Below are 21580 nucleotides of genomic sequence, written 5' to 3'. Positions count from 1 at the left end.
AGAAGACCAAAAGACCAACCAGAGACAGGGTATAAAAGGTATCTCTTCAAAGTTACCTTTTCCAATCTGCTTTGGAGCAAAAATCCTATCAGTAAAACCTTAATAATTTAGCTCTCACTAAATCCCCAAATATACTCAATTTGTAACTAGGTACATTTAGCATTATCTTGGATGAATGATTATTTATTCTGTTGTGGACAAATGAGCAAACACAGAGAAGCGCAAGAAGGAAAAACCAGACGTCATTTATTATCTACCTTGCCATTGTCTACACCATATACACTCACGCTTTCTCTATTTTGGTTTTTTGTGAGAGGGTTGAGGGTTAGAAACTTGTATTAAAATTTTTAACTTGAATTGTATAAAATACAAAGAAAGGAAAAATATTACCTGAAACTCATCACCCTGAGATGATCACCAAACTATTAAGTGTAGCTTAACTTATTTTTTAAGTGTATTATATAGATTATATATGTAATTTTATATAAGTGAATTGAGAAACACATTTTATTTTATGACTTGCTTTTATCTTTTAATTGTAAGTCTTTAACCACTGTGGCAAGAAATACCAGTTGTCATTTTTGATGACCAAATGATACTCCATTTAATTTTATTCCATTCCAAATAATCCTCTATATTGGACATTTAAGCTAGTTTTTCACACCTCTTTTATAGTTGCCTTAGGATAACTTCCTAGAGGGCATATCCAGGTAGGAAGATAAACACAGTTGCAAAGTTTCTGATACATATTGTTATATATTGCCTTCCAGAAAGCAATATGTATTCTGGTCAACATTAGATTCTATGATTTCTTAAACCTCCATTGATTTAATAACTCATTTGCCTGTTTTAGTGTAATTTAATTCATATTTCTCAGATTACTACTGAGGTTGAAAATCGCTTCGTTTGCATTAGCTTGGTTAATAAAATTCCTACTGACACCTTTATTTTTTGTTCAATTTTCTTGCATTGGGAAATTTCAAACATGTACAAAGTATAGAAAGTAGCATAATGTATATCTATTCCTTGTAACCACCTACAGTGGTATTAAAATTTAACATTTTTTCGGAGCACCTGGGTGGCTCAGTCGGTTAAGCATCTGACTTCAGCTCAGGTCACGATCTCATGGTCGTGAGTTCGAGCCCCGCATCAGGCTCTGGGCTGATGGCTCGGAGCCTGGACCTTGCTTCTGATTCTGTGTCTCCCTGTCTCTCTGCCCTTCCCCCGTTCATGCTCTGTCTCTCCCTGTTCCAAAAATAAATAAATGTTAAAAAAAAATTTTTTTTTAAAAATTTAACATTTTTTCATAGTTACTTCAGATTTGTTTTATTTTTTTATTTTTTTTTTTTCAACGTTTATTTATTTTGGGGACAGAGAGAGACAGAGCATGAACGGGGGAGGGGCAGAGAGAGAGGGAGACACAGAATCGGAAACAGGCTCCAGGCTCCGAGCCATCAGCCCAGAGCCTGACGCAGGGCTCGAACTCACGGACCGCGAGATCGTGACCTGGCTGAAGTCGGACGCTTAACCGACTGCGCCACCCAGGCGCCCCACTTCAGATTTGTTTTAAAAAGGAACCATTACAGACACAGCAGTCTCATTTACCTGGGTTTATCCCTTCCTGAACTCATTTCCTCCCTCCTAACCTCCCAGAGTTAACCAGGATCCCGAATTTGGTGTTTATATTTCCCTTGTATATTTTTGTGCTTTTACTTTGTATATGCATTATTAATACATACCAACTATTGCTAAAGTAAATTTATTTTATATATTGTATGCATCTAACTGATTTACTTACTTCCACCTTGTACTCATGGTATTTTTCCATGTGAATAAGTTAACTTGTTTGTTTATTATCGTTGTGGTATATTATTCTATTCTATGACTATGTTATGATAGCATTAACCTTATTCTTATTGATTTGATTGCCCTTAGGTTGTTTTAAGTTTTTCACTATTTCAGTGTTGCAAAAAATGTTTTTATACGTTCATTCACATCTGCATATATGTAATGATTTCTCCGGGCCATATCCTATGAATGGAATGGCTGAGTCAAAGGGTCTGTGCTTCTTAAACTTTACTGGATTTTGCCAAACTGCTTTGCAAAATGGTTGTACCAATTTATAATCTCATCAGCTGTGTAAGATTTCTTCTTTGTCACCAATACTTGGTAGAATTAAATTTAAACATTTTTGTCAGTCTAAAATGGTATCTAATAATTTAAATTTATCTGTTCCTGATTATAATAGGGTAAAGCATATTTTCTTCTTTTAAAAAAAATTTAATGTTCATTTATTTTTGAGTGAGAGAGAGAGAGAGAGAGAGAGAGAGAGAGAGAAAGAGAGAGAGACAGCAGGGGAGGGGCAGAGAGAGAGGGAGACACAGAATTGGAAGCAGGCTCCAAGCTCTGTTAACTGACTGAGCCACCCAGGAGCCCCTCTTCTTCATTGGTTAATTTTTCTGTGAATTGTATACTAATTTACTGTGCATTTTTGGTTTAGTCATTTGCCTTTTTTTTTTTTTTGCTCACTTTTAGAATTTATATATTAATTCTGGAAACAAACATTTTGCTGTGCATAGGTTGTAGATATCTATTACTTTGTGACTTTGTTTATTTTTCAATTGTAATATAGTTGACCTGTGACTGGTCTTTGAACTTTGTTTATGCTGTCTTTGTTGAACCAATATTACCAATTATAATGAAGTCATGTTATCCATATTTCTTTTTATAATGTGCTTTTGGGTGTCCTGTTTAAGAAATTGTGTCTTACTCTGAGGTCGTAAGTATACCCTTCTTTATTTTCTTCTGTAAGTAGCAATGGTTTGCTTTTCACAGTTAGACCTTAGCTGTACTTGGATTTATCTTTGTTAATGGGACAAGCTAAGGGTGTAATTTTCTATCTTTTTCATATGGATAACCAATTCATTGTATCAATTGTGTTAATCCTTTCTCCACTGGTTTTGAAATGCTTTCTCTGACTTAGCATTTCTATACATGCAAGGGTCTGTTTCTGACCCCTATTTCACTGATCCATTATCTTTTTAAAGAAAAAAAAAATTTAACAGTGGTATAACACCTTAATTACAATTATGATATAAGTGTTGATTTCTAGGAACATAAACTTCTCCTCCATGATCTTCATTATTATCTTAGCTCTCCTTGGTCCTTTACTAGGACATAGGAATTTCAGGACCATCTTGCAGGTTCCACACAAAAACAAAACAAAACAAAGCAAATAACAGCCCTATCAGGATTTTATTGAAATTGTACTGTACATTTTATTATTGGTGGATATTTGGTTTCTTCATAATATTGAGCTTTCCCATTCTTGAGCATGACATAGTCTTGCTTTTATTTAGGTCTCATTAAGAGACATGGTAATATTTTATAGTTTTCCCAATAAATATCCTGAGTCTTCATTTAGGTATATTCAAAGGTACTCTTATAGGTTTATTGTTGTTGGAATTGTGAGAGAAATCTTTTTTTTTTCTTTAATGTCTTCCTAATTGGTTATTGCTGATGCCTGGAGATAATACTGATTTTTGCATTTTGCTGTTACATTCAACAAAGTTGCTAAACCTTATTATTCTATTAATATGCCTATTAGTTCTCTTGGGATTTCTATGCAGACAGTTATTTTGCCTGCGAATGTGAATAGCTTTTAAGTTTATATACATCTTACTTCATGGTGTTGTCATTCTGCTTTGACCTTGAGTTCAATGTTGAATAAAAGGAGTGTAGCAAGTTCTGTTCCTTGTTGAATGTGATTTCCTTGAAGGTTTCCTTGTTAGGATTGACATTTGGCATGAAGATTTGATAGATGCCTCTCAGATTAAGAAAATTTCCTTCTGTTTCTACTTGCAAATAATTTTTCTCTGTTTTGATTTTTAATCATGAATCATGTTTACATTTTGCTGTCTTTTTTTTTCTGCATCTTTTGAGATTCCTAAATTTTTTGAACTGTTGATAGAGTATGTTTGAAGTGACTCTACCAATGTTGATCCACCCTCAAATTTATGGAAAAGTACCACTGTTAAGTTGTTAAATGTTTGTAATGGAAGAAATCTTTGTATAGCAAAAATCATAATCATTTATTGTTTATGATGACAATATATACTCTCAGCTTGTCATTTACATTTCAATTTTTTATGATTGTTTTTCATACATACATAGGTATATTCAATGTTTAGTGAAAAACTGGGGGCACCTGCGTGGCTCAGTTAAGTGTCTGTCTCTTGGTTTTGGCTCAGGTCATGATCTCACGGTTTTGTGAGTTCAAACTGTCCATTGGGCTCTGTGCTGACAGCACAGAGACTGATTGGGATTCTCTCTCTCCCTCTCTCTCTGCCCCTCCCCCATTTGTGCTGTCTTTGTTTCTCTCAAAATAAATCAACTTGAAAAAAGTCATGAAAAATTGATTAATTCAATTAGCTATTGCACTTTAATCAAGCTTTAAAAATAGGTTTCTGTTCCAAATTTATATAAAATTCATCTACATTTATACTATTAGCCCTTTTATAATTTAGGTGCCATTTTTTTATATTTAATTATCCATCTGAAATTTCATTCATCTGAAAGTTCTGTTGGTGAAGAGTGAAATATTTTATAAGCATACACATCTTTTTCATAGTCCATCAAGTTGATCATATCATTTATTTCCTTTCATAATTTATCATAGTAGTTGATAAATTATTTTAGTTTTTCAATTGTTGAAACATTGAAATCTTGGAATAAAAGTTAGTTTTCAAGGATTAGAATATTTCTGGTGCTTTACTACATTTATTTTTTTTTTTTTTTTTTTTTTTTTTTTAAATTTTTTTTTTTTTTTTTCAACGTTTATTTATTTTGGGGACAGAGAGAGACAGAGCATGAACGGGGGAGGGGCAGAGAGAGAGGGAGACACAGAATTGGAAACAGGCTCCAGGCTCTGAGCCATCAGCCCAGAGCCCGACGCGGGGCTCGAACTCCCGGACCGCGAGATCGTGACCTGGCTGAAGTCGGACGCTTAACCGACTGCGCCACCCAGGCGCCCCGTCTGGTGCTTTACTACATTTAAATCATCATTACTTTATTGAAAATGTTTAGGAGTGCCTGGGGGGCTCAGTTGGTTAAGCATCTGACTTTGGCTCAGGTCATGATCTCACAGTTGGTGAGTTTAAGCCCTGTGTCAGGGTCTGTTCTGACAGCTCAGAGCCTGAAGCCTGCTTCGGATTCTTTGTCTCCCTCTTCCTCTGCCCCTCCCCCACTCTCACTCTGTCTCTCTCAAAAATAAATGAAACATTAAAAAAAAAAAGAAAATTGTTACATCTGTATTCCTAAGTAAAATTCATCAATTTTATGAGCCAATTTAGTCAATTTTGAAACCAAGTGTTGTATTTTTTTTAATCTAAGAGGAATTGGAAAGATTTACAAATGTTTACATTACCTGGAAAATTTACAGAGAAGAGCAATTATCTCTTGAAAAACTAGAAGAGTCTACTCATGTAACACTTTTGGTTTGGTTTTGCTGTTGTGCATTGCTGTTCTTACAGGTTGCTTTTGATAAACTTAATTTTTGTTTGTTTATCCCTCTCTGGTATTAGTTTACTTAGGAGTTCTGCTATGTTATTTTGTTAATATTTTAGGTTAACAATAGATATGTATATATAAATATGGCAACATAAATATAAAATTATATAAAATGTGGAAATATAAATACAGTAAAACCTTGGATTACAAGTAACTTGTTCTGCAAGTGTTCTGCAAGACAAGCAAACATTTCAAATAAATTTTACCTTGATAAATGAGCAACGTCTTGCAATAGGAGTAGTACATGACATTGAATGTCACATGATCACAACTGAGCCAATGGTTCTCGAAGTCTGCTTTGATATACAAGTGTTTTGAATAGCAAGCATGTTTCTGGAATGAATTATGCTGGCAAACCAAGGTTTTACTATACATATATTTTCTGAAGTATCCATGTTAATTATCCCTATTTTTAATTATACCACTTGTATTTGTGTTCCTTTATAATTTTAGCATCAGTTTTTCAGATGGTATAACTTCTATATCAGTGGTTCTGTCTTTTCTCTAATTTTATTTTGATTATCTGGTTTTGTTTGTATGCATTTCTCTCTTTTTATTGCTTGACAGCTTTTCCCACAAAAAAGCTAATGCTTTGATTTTACTTATCAAATAACTTGTTTCTGCTTTCTCCACTATTAATTTCTAGTTCAATAATCTCTAACTTCCAAATATGTTTTTTTATGATGGCTTCTTGAGGCAAATAATTCATTTTAGTTGTTACTTATTTGATAATGAAAGCAATTAAAGCTATGAATTTGCCTCAGATTACTGCTTCTGTTCCAATTCTTCAATTTTATATGAAATATTCTTCATTATTACTTAAATGATCTGAAATTATAGTTTTACATGAGCATTTTCTGTACTTTTTTAAAGATGGAGAACTCAGTCCACAAGTCCTAGATTTAGTATTTTGTTTTGTTTGTTGGGAGGAGGAAGTATTGCTTATATTTTTATTTTTGAATTCACATATTACTGCATTTATCCATGGCAAGGTAGCTCTTACATAATGTGTGCACGTGTAGCAAATCAATGAAATAATCTTTGCATTTACAAATTATTAGCCCTTCTAACAAAGTATATCAAGAACACTGATAAAGAATACTTATTTCAATATTTTTCTATTATGCTATTATCAATTATAATATTAATGTATTTTCTACCATCTTCTATTATGTCATGCTTGATCAGTAAAAGACTGAGAGGAATATTAAAATGTTTCCCAATTTTGGAAGAGATGTTGTTCAAAGGGTACAAAGCTACAGTTAAGTAACGATAAGTCTAGAGATCTAAGAACCATGGTGACTATAGTCAATCATATTATATTGAATATTGAAAATTTGCTAAGAGAGTAGATTTCAGGTGCACTTATCACACTTATAAAATGGAGACTGTGAAGAGATGATATGCTAAGTCGTTTGACTACTGTAATCATTTCAGTATGTATGTGCATATACATCATGTTTCATACTTCAAACATATAATTTTGATTTAAAAATTAAAAGATACAAAATACAAAGTGTACAAAAGTTTTGGAGTGGTTGTCATGGGGAGCAGAGAATTAACAACAAAATTCCCCATTTTATTGTGTCAATTGCCTATGGTATTGCCAGAATTTTTTGCTAAGTAGTGTTATGAAAATAACATATGCACATGGTAACAAAAGAAAATTAAAAGATGCCAATTAATTTAAAACATGTTAGTTTCCCTTCTGTTAAGGTACTTCCATTAGCAGTTCCTGAGATATTCTTCCAGAAGCATTCTGTGCATACTTTCTCCCCTTCATAGAAATAGATAACTCTTTTAATAAAAAGAGATGTCTATATAAAACCTTTGTACATATTTTTTTTCTCATTTAACAACTGTATATCTCAGAGACCTTTTCATATCAACACAAAAATATCTGCTTCATTTTCCAAAATACTGTCTGAATAGATTTTAATGTAAAAATGTACCATAATTATTTAAAGCTAATTTATACTTTGGGGCACTTAGGCTGCCTCTAGCTGTTTATTATTATAAATATATTTTTGCAATCAAAAACCTTGTGTGTACAATGGAGTCTACTGATGGGTCAAATCCCAGAACTGGAATATTTGCATACATTTAAAATTGTGTGACATTGACAGATTATACTTCAGGTAATTATTATGATTTTAACTTACAACCAACAGTGGGTAAGTGTTTGTTTCACATTTTTACTGTCACTTGGTATTACTAAACCTTTAAATATTTGTGACTTAGAACCACAGTTGATTATTATCCGTCATGGTTCTGGGGGGTGACTCAGCTCGGCTATGTGGTTGTCGTTTGGATTCTTTCATGTGGTGGCAGTCAGATGACATCTGAGCTGAAGTCATCTGAAAGTTTGACTGGATTGGACATCTTGGATGCCTTATTCACATGGAGGCTCATTCAAGTCTGTCCACCAGAGTGGACACTCCCATGTGGCTTGGGATTTTCACAACATGAGGGCTGGGTTCTCATAGGGAATGTTCCAAGAACAAGTATCTCAAGAGCCAGGAAGCAGCCAGGTGGGTTAAAGGCAACACTCTACAAGCAGTAAAGCATCATTTCTGCCATATCCTATTGGTCAAAATAGTCCACACACCTTCATTTTTGAATGAAGTCATCTTTTTAACTTTGAGTCAAAATTCATTCATTTATATTCATATATATAGAAATATAAATTCATCCATATATATAATTCATACATAAATGAATTCATTCATTCATATATAAATGAAAGTAATAATGTTCCCCTTTGCCTATTAATAGAAATAGAACTAGTTTTACTTATTTTTTTCTCAGTTCTATTTTTTCCTGGGTTTACGACAATGTTTTTGAAAGTAATAAATTACATTTGCTTTACTTTAATTCAGATTTTCTTCATTAGGCTAACCTTCACCCATCTTACTTTGCTTTCTGAATTTGAAATGAAATGGAGATTGGTACTTTTGCCTAACGTCCTAAATCATTTTTTGGAATGATTGGGGTGACTTACATGATATCAGTAGACCTCTTAATTGAATGTCAAGGAAGGCAGTTCCTATTGGCACGGGGACCTCCAGCTTCACTGAGAAGCATTCAATTAGATGAAAAACAGATGCTTATTTTTGTCTTATAAACCTCAATGCAGGTTATGTGGTAATTACTTCGAAGAGCAGGATAACAATTTATGTAATCAGCAGGACCCTATAATTACTAATGCATAATTTCTAAACAGCATTTAGCAAAATGAGGCCCATACATACACTTTGTAATGAAAAAGATGTGTTTGACACCAAACTAAATTAAATTAAAAATTTGCATATTTTCTTCCAGGAAATGCACTAGCTTCATCTGCTTTATTTTGCTTCACTAATCCCTGTCTACTTTTAGCTCTGTTATAGGATCATGGAAATGCTGAATCACAATGATGGCTGAATGGGAGCAGAAGGATGAGGTGTAGAGAAAGCCCTCCTTCTCTGCTGTCTAGGATTATGTAACATGATTCTGGAAGATTATTTGGAACGTTACATCTAGGCAACTTGTTTCCATGGAGAGTTTAATATGAAGGTCCTACAATCACTTAATTTAGAATGTAAGTGCTCGCAGAGAACTTAAAAATTACCTCCACTTGTCCGAGGCCCAGTAAAATGATGTGACTTTTAACATCAAGCAGTTGTCAGTAGGAGTAAGAAATGACTCATTCAGTTAGTCCCAGTCCTTTGTGGAATCCATTCCACTCCTGATTAAATCACTGAGTTAATGTTGGACAAACCACATGTTGCATTAGCCCCAGGGACGTTGAACGTTTCTGCAGTAAGTCTTTTGAAATTTGCATGCACATTGGCATCGCTAGTATGCCTTTAATAGTAGTAGGTGGAAATAGTGGTGGAAGTAAATGGCAGTGCAGGTGGGTACATATTGAGAAAGTTGAATGCTAGTTATTTACAGTTTCTCTCTGAAAGACCATCGATGAAATTGGACACCTGGAGAAATTCTTACCTGCAATTCCTGAAGTCATGTCAAGAGGATTACCCGTCTCTTCCTCAAAGCTCTGGACCTGAGACAGCAAAATGCATCAGTCTCATTAGAAATGTTTTCGTAACGAATTCACTTTATTTATTTAATCAACATATAATGAGTGCCTACTGGCTACCGCTAAGAGGATTAACCATGATTTCTAAACTCAAAGAGCTTACACTGGGGGGCAGGCAGGTGGCATGGTACAAGCACTCGAGATAAAGACTCAAAGAACTAAAGATCAGGAGAGGGAAATGGGGGAATCACTTCTAGGTGGGAGGAATAGAGACCCTGTCTGGAAGATGCGGCATTTGAGCGAGATTGAAATAATAATAATATTATTCTAGATTTTTTTTTTTTTGCTCCTAAAGAGCTTTAAATATACTTGGAGAATGAGAGTTATTTCCTACATTTAATTTTATTTCTCTGAGGGATTTATTTATGACTTGGTAAATTTATGGAAAGCAATTCAGAAAATTCACAACTCAGTTGCTATACAGAGCTTAGATAGCTCAAAGAAAATTTGTTTTCCAAATTGATAGAGCAGAATTTATCGTTAAAGTTATTTTCAGAAATTAATAAATACTACTCTACTGAGAATAAAATTATGGGTAAAACAAAATAATAAATATTTCTTTTAAGGGTGCCTGGGTGACTCAGTCCATTAAACATCTGGCTCTTGATTTCAGCTCAGGTCATGATCTCAGGGTTTTATGAGATGACACCTGAACTGGGCTCCATGCCTGGCATGGAGGCTGCTTGAAATTCTCTCTCTCCCTCTGCCTCTGCTCCTCCCTGCTCCTGTGCGCTTTCTCTCTCTCAAAAAAAAAAAAAAAAAATTTCTTGAAAAGTAATAAGATAGAGTACTACAGAAACTTGATGAATAAAAAAAGTTAAAGAAGGTAAGAAAACAGTTCCTGTTGATATTTTAGAGTTCATTTTTGCAGGTTTCCATTTTAATATGATGTTTTTGGACATCGTTATGTAATCAAAAATTTTCACTCAAAACTTAGAAGGAGAGCTTCTTTCCCCACGTTGTGAAATTCCTTTGAAAACACCATTTTTCATGACTACAATAGGCCATATTTTGAAGGTACATTAATTTACTTAATGGTTCTCCTAATGTTGGAATGTTTTCTAAATTTTGCAAATAAAAGTAATGGTGAGATGAATATCCTTATATATAAATCTTCTTCTACATGTCATATTATCCATTTAGGTTCATATCTGAATAGTGAAAACTGAATCAAAGGGCATTTAAACATTGCAGCACAAGTGGCCAGAAAGGGCCATAAACTCAGGAATAAAGAGAAGACCATGAGGTTACAGCTTAGCAATGTAAGAAGAACTATTTATTCCCTCTTTTTAATCCTTCATCTGTTTTCTTTAAAGTTGTTTTATACTTATGGTTCATTAGACATATTTCTTAACATTACTTTTATTGGTTTTGTAACTCAAACCAGCGTGCACTTTGTCTGTATACTGTATACATGTACCGTGGACATTTTCAAGTATAATAAGAAAACTCTTCTGCTGAGATTATTATCATGGAGGAAAGTCCACTTTGTGTGATGTAAAGTACATGGTCATCTAGGGAAAAACAACCCCGGACAACAAAATCTCAACAATTTAGAACGGAAACCAGGTGTATTCCTGGGTTGTTTCCCCTGAGCCAAACTTATTAACAATTTTTTTTAATTAAAAATAAAGGAACAGTTATAAACTTTGGAAACATTTTCCACCTACTCAGGATGCCAATTGGCATTGTTTAATAGTAGGGTCAATGTTTCTTACATTTAGTTCTAGGAGCAGGATCCCTGTATGGAAGCGAGAGGAAGATTAAACATATTTTATAGTGGCTATAAAGAAGCATCCTACCTTGACTTTACAATTGCAGATGCTTCATTAGGATTAAATTCTCTTAATATGTTTGGGAATTTAAAAAGAAAGGAACAGACTCAGTTTTACTAGGTAAACTTAAACAAAAAATATGTTGATTTCTGCACTAAAAAAATCGATGCACAATTTTCTTGGAATCATAGTTTTGAAAAGTGAGCCAAATATTGTCAAATTCAGCCTATAAGTAGGACTTTAGGGGAGCATCATAGATTGATCAGGAGGTAATTTTGGCCAATCACAGTTGAAATTATGATAGCTAGATATTTAAGTATATTGGCTCATGTTTTAAATGCCATGAAAATCTGCCAATTTCACACATATTTTTCATTTCTTATAATTGGATTTCTTAAATTTGCCATTAAAAAATGACTATTAAATCTGGCATTAGTTCCTGTTTAAGATGCAACATACCCAAGCTTCATTTACTCATCCATTGGTGTTGAGTGAAACAAATATTTTTCTCCCAGACTGTGATGAGGACATAATATTTTAGGTATACATTTTAGAAAAACAAAATTCAAGTAGTGAATTTTCTTTATATCATTTTGGGGGCTCTGTGCCTTGGATACACATATAGCCTGTCACACACACAAACCTGGGCAAATATTAAAGAAAGACCAGGGACAAAGTTGGTTATAAAGTTCAAGAGAGTATTCTGTTTTTCTATGGATGCCACCCAGACTAAATTAATAATGTCAAATATTTTTGATGTTAATTTGATCATTCACAAATATTTATTGAGTCCCTAGTATGTGCCTAAAAACATATGAGCTTGGGGTATCTGGGTGGCTCAGTTAGTTGAGTGTCTGACTCTTGCTTTCAGCTCAGATTATGATCTCACGGTTCATGGGATTGGCCTTTCACACTCACAGTGAGGCGCCTGATTGGGATTCTGTCTTACTTCTCTCTCTGCCCCTCTCCCACTTACACTTGTTCTCTGTCTCTCTCAAAATAAATAAACATCCTTAAAAAAATAAAATAAAAATAAATTTATTTAAAAAAACAAAGAAACAGGGGCGCCGGGGTGGCCCAGTTGGTTAAGGGAACGACGTCAGCTCAAGTCATGATCTCGTGGTTCATGAGTTCAAGCCCCACCTCAGGCTCTTTGCTGACAGCTCAGAGCCTGGAGCCTGCTTCGGATCCTGTGTCTGTCTCTCTCTGCCCCTCCCCACTCATGCTCTGTCTCTCTCTCTGTCTCTGTCTCTCTCTCAAAGATAAATAAACATTAAAAAAATAAAAACAAACAAACACACAAAACATATGAACTTGTATTATTTTATTTTGGGGCCTGAGTGTTTCCCACCTCCACACATACCACCAGAGAGCTTTGCCTTGAATAATTGCTATTTAAGAATATTTGAAAGTGTACCATGCAAGAGCTGACCTTCTGTTCTGAATCTTTTTTATCCTGAATGTAATATTATCTCTCCCTGTCCTCTCACATATAGATGGTGTCCAATGGACCTTATTTTCCTCTAAGTCAATCAAGCTTGAAGCATAAAAAAATTTTGTAAAGGGACAGTAGAGTCTGTGAGGCATCCCAACAGGCTGGGGATGGTGAAATTTCTTGTTTGGATCCTAAGTAATATAGCAGACAGACAAATGGACTGCAGATTTTCTTGATATTCTTTATATCACTGTAAGTAGTAGTCTGGTGATTAAGTAATCTTTGCAAGATTGAAATAAAAGAAAATTTTTCTTAGTGCTACCTCAGTTTGTCTTCAAATCAGGGCACTAGATCCAAGGTCTCCTTTTTTCCTCCATTTATAATTAAAAAAAATTTTTTTTAACATTTATTTATTATTGAGAAACAGAGAGACAGAGCATGAGCAGGGGAGGGGCAGAGAGAGAGGGAGACACAGAATCCGAAGCAGGCTCCAGGCTCTGAGCTGTCAGCACAGAGCCTGATGTGGAGCTTGAACTCACAAACCGTGAGATCATGACCTGAGCCGAAGTTGGACGTTTAAGCGACTGAGCCACCCAGGCGCCACTCTCCATTTATAATTTTTATATATTTGCAGGCTATTGGTTTATATTCAGACTAATATTTTAAGGTTCTTATTTTTTAATATTTTAAGTTTCTTGAAATAATTTTTGACATAAGACATGTATACACATAAACATATATACATAGATATTAGGATCATCAACAGCTACGTATTTTGAGGCAATTTTTATATCTTTGTGGGATAGGGAAGGCTACCAATAGGCATATTCACCTAATTCCTCTTCTTCTTTTAAGGTTATGGGTAAGTCTTACCTCCTGCAAGTTTCTTGATCCTCTCAGCCCCTTGGCTGTTTAAGAACCTATCTTCTTGGGGCGCCTGGATGGCTTAGTCATTTAAGCATCCGACTTCAGCTCAGGTCATGATCTCACAGTTTGTGAGTTTGAGCCCTGCGTCGGGCTCTGTGCTGAGAGCTCGGAGCCTGGAGCCTGCTTTGGATTCTGTGTCTCCCTCTCTCTCTGCCCCTCCCCCGCTCGCACTCTGTCTCTGTCTCTGTCTCTCAAAAATAAATGAACACTAAAAAAAAAAAAAAAAAAAAGAACCTATCTTTCTGCTCCCTAGATGTCCCAAACATGTCTAGAGTGATATGAAAGTTTACCGGTAGAGCTGTCACTCTCCCTGCGTGTTACTGTGCCCACCCCTGCCATTGCACTGAGGTTCCCTTGCTGGCAGGTTCTGCACCCCAGAGACTATCAGAGCACCTGGCTTGTAGAGGGCTTCTAAGAAAGGTGGTCCCACCTTGGGATTTGCATATAAATATTCTGCCCCACTTCTGGATGATTTACATGATGAAAGGGAAAAAAAATTTGCTCTTCCTTTGTCATAATATTAAAGAATAGAGAAATGTGTGAAAACGTGTATATATTTTTTTAAAAGACTGAGAAGTGCATGTAAGGGTGTCATCTAAATGAGGGTGAAAATTAGCATGAGTGAGTGAAGGGGAAGATGAAGGAGCAGACTGTGAAATATGTGAAGATATACATACATGCACACATAGGACAAAAAATCTTTTGTTTACCGACATTCCTTAGCCCTTCTCCCAGTTAAGAAAGAGAAGTTTGAGGAGTTACAGGGCTCTGACCCTGGATAGATGGGAAATAAATGATGTGGGGAGGAAACCAAATAGGCAGTGTGAAGAAGCAACAAGTGAGGAAAGAGTCTGTAAAAGTATAATCCTTTCCCCATCACATGTTTCACTCCTGTGTTTTAAGAACAAAATATAGGGTGATCAGCCTGCATAAGATGTGGTGAAAAGGATGAAAGCAAGCAGGCACTGATGTGTGAACTTCAGCCAAGCTACAGGACCCATGCCAAGAGGCTCTGTGCTGCGGTGCAGTCCCGGGAGAATCCAACAGTGAGATAACTATCAAATGCATTCATACTTTTCCCGAGTTGACTCACGGTGGCATAGACTGAGACTGATGCTGACAGCTGCGTGGTCACCAGAAGAAGGGGGGCCAGCCCCAGAAAGGTGTAGTGGCATAGGAATGAGGTTGGTGCTAAAAGTTCTTGGTAGACAGAGTTGTGAATAAATATGTATGAAATGGAGGTCAAGTTATGTGAATATCGATAAACTCCAAAGCAAACAAACAAATAAAATACTAGTCCTGCAAAATCAAAACCAAACCTGGGTCCCTACTTCTTTGTCCAAGGCCTTGCATTAAGGCGTCACGGGGACATATTTCCAAGATTCATCTCCTTGTGGACAAAACCTGGTGGTCAAGGAGCTGACAGACTAGCAGGGGAGATGTCATTGAAACACATGTACAGTCTCTGCCATACAAGCTCTCCCTGCCAAGGCTGTGAGAATACAGAGTGGACGTGTGGGCAAGTTTCACTGAGTGGGAAGTAGCTGAACTGGCTCTCAAAGACCATTGGTGAAACAAGGAAAGTTAGAGTGGATGGAAGCATGCTAGAATGACCTTAAATGTTTTAGACTAAAAACAGGAATTTGGAACAATAAGATATAAAGCTGAGGGGTTGAAAGGTGAAGGGGTTAACTGAAGGTAGAAAGCAGAAAATGCCTTGGGAATGGTTACTTCCCTTAGAAGTTGAATGTGTAGGTACAACACTGACCTCTTCCATTTCAAAGGAGTCTGGTACTTTGCCTGCAAGACGAGAGAAGCTCTTGAGCTTGTTAGCTTGGATCGAGTTCACCTTCTGAGTTCTGTCCTTGACTGACCGCTCAGACATATAGGAAGGAGGAGCCCTCTTGGCCAGCGTGGATGGGTGAGGCCATTGCTTGCCCAGAAGAGCCTGGGGAGAATGACAAGGTACCAAGTCATCACAGGCTTGGAGAGAGGAGTGTTCTGCTGAAGGACACAAATGACCTTGGTCATGGTTGTTTGTCACAGCTGCTAATTCTGCTCCATATTCTCCTGATTTTGCAGAGGCAATGGAAAATTTGCCCCTTATCTTCAATGACGCTGACACTTCTGAGCTGCAGTCCTTCGCAATACTCTGCTTTGAAGCTCTCCTAAAAAGTCCACCCGTTCTTCTTCGATGTTCTTGGGCCTCACTCACTGAGGTTCCTTGCACATTTCCCCCTCCATATTTCTCTTCAGCTTTATTCTGCAGGATGTTAACATCATTCAGCAAAGATGAGAAGGCATTGGCTACATGGTCCAGGATCTCTAGTTGTCGGAAACGACCTGAACGATACAAGAAACACACAATTTTTAGACTGGGTCTTTTCAATGAAGCTGCATGAATGTAGTAAAAACTGAACAGGTTGGTAAACATGTGATTTTCAAGATGGGAAGGACTTAAACTCTTGAAACTTAAGTTTTTCTCACTATGTGCCACTGGTTATTATGGTGGTGATTCCTCAACATAAGAAGATGCCACTGTGTCTTGGGGAAAGCTAATAGCTTTTATATTTAGTTAAATATGCATAGCTATATACACTCATATATGCCTGTAGTTTTTATGTGTAAATCCATAAAAACTATAGGCAAGGATCAATCTTAATATTGTATATTAAACTAAAGGTTAAAGAGTGAAGCTAGCTCTTTCATGTGAGGTGAACTTGAGAATTCTTCCGTAGCTTTAGGTGGCAGATACCATAATCATCACCTCCATCATCTCCACCTGTCCTGTCACCTACAGAGTGCAAAGATCATGGAATATGGACTCAGAAGGCCTGGATCCAAATCCCAGTTCAACCAATCATTGGGTGTGCGATGTTAGAGTAGATGAATTAATAGAAATATGGTGCTTAGTCCGTGCCAAGCACATAGTAAACAGTTTCTTCATCAGGAGAATGAGCATAATAATACCTATCTTATGCATCTCCCACATCTGTTGTGAAAGCACAATGCTATACGGTAGTTAGAGTTATAAATATGTAAGACTCTGGAAGGCAATATATCGTCCTCAGTTGTCCGAGGGAAGATAGTCATTAATGTGAAAATCCATTTGTCTTTTCAAATGAAACAGCTCCTCAACTTGTAAGTCCTTTTGGGTGGTGCATGTAGGCAATGTGCAATTATTGACTTAATTAGCATGTGGAAGAGACCTAGTGCGGATAGGGCAATTTGGGGACACATTGTCACTTTGAAAGAAAACGGTGAAGAATAGTTTTGGTATCTCCAGATCATAAAACCAAAAAGATGGAAACAGAACATTTTGTTTTTATTACACAACCTTTTCTCAACCCCAGTGATAACATGCAGGGTTGCATAGCTCAGCAAAGGTCAAAGGCCATGTTGGTGAGTAAGGATACTCTCCTCTGTTCTGTTGCTTGCACCCTCAGGACTACCGACTCTTCCGTGAGCACATCCTTGCATCTACCTGCTCCCTCTACTTGAAAGGCAAAGACATTGACTACTGATCCTTCTACTTTAAAAAATGTGATGGGCTTTTCGTAGAGGATTATGATATTCTTTCAAGATCTAAAGGAATCTTGGGTTCTGGATATTTTCAGAAGCATTCTGATTACATTTTTCCTCTAAATTCAGCTTTAACTGAAACAAAATCTTTCTTTGTGAGCCCAAGGGTATGACTGAATCATAATTCTATTTTTATGATTGTCATCCATCCATCCTACAGCAGATTTTTATACTTAGACTAGGAATCTATCCATTTAACTGGGTAAGTCGATTCAGAGAACGGTGTTGGATGAGTGGGTGTTTTGTGGTTTGTTTGTTTGTTTGTTTTGCCTTTGGTAGATTGAACAATGAACCCATTGATTCTCATCCCTTCACGTTTGAGCCTTTTTTTATTGATGTTGAATAAGACATACTTTTCCCTTCTGTTTTTGGACCAACCAACTAATTTTATTATTGCTTATTTTACATTCAACCTTCTCGGCTTTCTTGAATCAAAAGTGGTAAGTGTTGAGTGAGAATGGCTACAGTGTGTTATTAGCACAGTTTTGAGTGGTGGAAATAAGAGTGGGCACAGTCACAGGAGCAGGGGCCAGCTCCCGGGTCTTTTATAATCTGTGTGTCAATTTCATCTATAAAATGTTTACTTTACAGCTCAAGTCAAACACTCCTCAAATACTGATAAGAGTTATTGTCTCCAAATAAAGAATTGATCAAAGAACTTGCATCTCCCTGCGGCTTGGAGAAGGAGACAGCAAAGAATGATACTAATTTCTTCCAAAATGTAAAGAAACATCTCCTAACAACATCTTCGGGGATACATCCTCTTTTTAAAAAACTGCATTGCTGAAATTTTGAGACCCATTTTACCCACATGAAAATGGGGGAAACAGAGACTAAAATGAAAAATCTAAGATATTTGTTTGAGAAAACCACTTTATCTCACTTGACTTTCATGAATTTATTTAAAGAACTTATTTCAGAAACAGCATTTTGGCATTTTCTCCAGTCTAGAATTCTGCAAACTCTATCCCATGGAGGAGATGTTCTTCAACGCTCCTCCAAGAGGGGTTTGATACTTAAATGATTTTGAAAAATCTGCACTGCATCCTCTCTGGGAGACTGAGAGTGCACTTCACCATACTAAACAAATCCTGAAGTAAATAAACCTGTTTAACTGCAAGGCATCTTTCCCCCAAATTATTTGAGCACACATTCCAAGAGCGTCCTAGTAACATCCTAGAGAAAATTCCATTGACCACCAGCTGGGGAAAAATAGAAGCATGTATGATAACTAAGAGGTTTAGGTACAGTTAATCCTCAAATCTGGAGATCTGACAGCTTAATACCTACCGCTCACGGCTCATGGTAGAATAAGTAACATTCTAAGCCTTATAGATGAGGAAATTAAGGTTTCACCTTGCAACTTGTGATAAGCTTCGTGGTTTCTCTGCCTCTCCGGTAAGTGGCTATGGCATATATTAGGGCTTTCCACTGGTATTGCATTTTTTCTTCTGGACATATGGTAGGACTGCACATTCTCACCCCTTTGGAGTTAAGTGTGGCCACGTAACTGATTTTGGACAATGAAATCAATGAGTAAATTCCGAGCAGAAAGAGGTAAGAGTCAAGTATGATTCTCCATTTCCACCTTTTCTCTGTCATTGCAACCAGTGACTTCCAGGTGATGGGGCCAAGACTACATATGAAGACGATATGCAACAGATCTTCCCCCCAAACATGAACATGAAGCCACAGCAGACGCGTAGCATAGAGTGATCAACATGTAAACGTTTCTGCTCTAAGCCACTGCAACACAGGGGTGACTGTCACTACACATATATCCCACATGGTCTCTGCTAATACTGTGGCTCACCTGGCCACCACCCCCATTGCTGAGATTCAGAAACCACGCAGTCCCCACTTACCATACAAGTCCGGGTTCTCAATGTCCATTCGCTGCTTCTGAGCTTCAAGAAAAACCTGGTTGTTGATTCCTCTGGCTGCTGAGCCACAATCCAGAAATCTGGCTGGGATTTGAGTGCAGATGTCTGGCTCATCTGCACCAAACCCCAGATCCAAGAGAATCTCCACTGGATCTTTTTCCCAAAATTCCAGCCATTCAGGAATGCTGTGGTAAAAATATGAATATCTTTATCCAGTAACAGTTCATTTAACAAGACCCATTTTTTTTTTCTAGTCACCTCACCCACCCAATCTTCTAGAAATTGAATGGAAGAGGAATCTAAATAGGCAAATAGATGGTGCATTTACGAGAACTCACATATACTTACTTAAAGGATAGTCCATCAACCCCAATCAGGGACTGCTTGGCTGTACTTTCTATACAAGACCAATGAGTTTATTTATCTGTCTACTTCATAGTAAGCAAATGCTAAGTTAGAGACAGCAGGAAGACTGTGGGACAGAAACCAGAAGCGATGCACTGATAACCACAAAGAAATGGTAGTTCGTGGCGATGTGAAACAGAAAAAACAAAAACAAAACTGTGAACAGCAGAACTCAAAAAAGAATGTTTTTAACGAGAATCAGTCTGAGGGCATCCTCAGCTACACAAATCTGCTGAGGGTGTCATTAAATGCAGACTCCAAGGACTGATCTTTACAAATAATAATTTGTAGTCCCTAAGGCGGATTAAAATATATTCTGTATTTGTGTGTGTGGGGGGGGGGGAGGGGGACTTGGGTGAGAAATAAGAAGTGCTTTCTTCAAATCATTTTACTCAGCTTTGGCACTTAAAATTATAAACTTCAGTTCTCTGGAAATTATATTTATGTATACTAACCGCTTCCCAATCACTGACCTTCTCCTTGGTAACTGCGCTATTGGTCTTTTTTTAAAAACTCATGGATTACATGAGAAGCAGAACTTTTGAGGAGGTTTTCCTAGGTTTGCCTGGTTCTTTTGTTTCAGGTTTCTGTTTGCTTCTGCTTTACATGCAACACCAAGGAGCTTATTTGAGATAGTTTGGATGATTTACTTTCATGACTTCATCATTTAAATTGGGTTAATTACAATTCATGTATTTAGCCATTCACACATTTAACAACAGCCACCTGTAGTCTCGCTGGGCAGGCCCACTTACCACACATTACTCAACATCACGTTTACACTTTCTTATGTGACATAGAGATCTGGGGCTTTGCCTCCTGATTCGATCAAGGAAGAAAAGATAAGGCAAAAACTCTTACTGTGGGGCTTAAATGCTTCAGCTCAGATATCTTAATCATTGGAAAGAACTGAAGAACTCGGGATACCAATCACTTGATACCCCCAAATAAAAATGTTTTGAGGGAGAAAAAAAAATTCTTGGGAGAAATCTAACTCGTGTATGAAAGATTTAGTCTGTTATCATATTGTCCTCATAGTACAAATATTTATCCTGCCCATTTACACAAATATTTATTGAACATTTGTCATGTTCTAGGCCCTCTGCTAGGCACCCAAGGTGCAAAAAGGAACAAAGACATAGTTCTGCCTTCTAAAGGCTCACAATCTCATGTCTCAGAATGTATTGATTGCTTGATTTGTCACTAAACATTTTTAATATCATTAAATCTTCTTGTTTACATTTAATTATGTAAGAAATACATAAAATATATTCACATTGTCAAAACATTATATTACACATAAAGGTTTCTTTCCCCTTGGCCATTATCCCCACCAATCCTGACTCCCCTCCTACTAAATTTATCTGTACACTTCCATATATTTTTCTATATTACATACATGCTTTATAGTTTTCACTTGTTTGATCTATAAATAGTAGCATACCCTACTGCATATCTTTCTGCATCTTACTTTTTCCCCTCAAAAATATGACTTGAAGATCGTTCTAAGTTAGTATATATAGTTCTTTCTGCCTATTCCTTTTATCACTGTATAGAATTCTATAAAATGGGTGGGCCGTTAGTTTGTTGGACCATTTCCCCATTGGCAGATACTTAGCTTGATCTCCCTGCCTCTTTTACACCGTTCTTGTGAATCAGAGTTTTGAAATCCTTTATTCATTCTCTCATCCATTCATTCAACAGGTTATTTCTCAAATGCCTATTTATAATTTCATGAAATCCACAGTTGTACAGAATGATTTCTCTGGATGAAAAGTGCCTGGAAATCACATACCTTTGTGGTAAACTTGCAGTAGAATGGCAAGAGTTGAAACTGGTCCCTCTAGAAAGGGTGGGAGTTTCTGAAAACGGATGCAGAGATCTACAGTGGGGGAAAATACCAATGATGAGATGTGTTGATTTA

General features: G+C 36.6%; 1 protein-coding gene across 2 annotated transcripts in view; it reads right to left on the bottom strand.

Annotated features, from left to right (window-relative positions):
* The window catches only part of ITPRID1 (ITPR interacting domain containing 1), a 115788-nt gene that overhangs the window by 39674 nt on the left and 54534 nt on the right, over positions 1 to 21580 (bottom strand). For both annotated transcript variants that reach the window (XM_045052563.1, XM_045052564.1), the window contains exons 6-9: positions 21452 to 21538; positions 19234 to 19436; positions 15555 to 16129; positions 9556 to 9613 (exon numbers count right to left, since the gene is read on the bottom strand). In XM_045052563.1, coding sequence (XP_044908498.1) covers positions 9556 to 9613; positions 15555 to 16129; positions 19234 to 19436; positions 21452 to 21538 — 923 coding nt within the window. The remainder of the gene's footprint in view (positions 1 to 9555; positions 9614 to 15554; positions 16130 to 19233; positions 19437 to 21451; positions 21539 to 21580) is intronic.

The sequence above is a fragment of the Felis catus genome, chromosome A2 (assembly GCF_018350175.1).
Source record: "Felis catus isolate Fca126 chromosome A2, F.catus_Fca126_mat1.0, whole genome shotgun sequence".
Taxonomy (NCBI): Eukaryota; Metazoa; Chordata; class Mammalia; order Carnivora; family Felidae; genus Felis; species Felis catus.
Note: the sequence above shows the minus strand (reverse complement) of the source record. Positions and strands in the feature narration are given on the sequence as shown.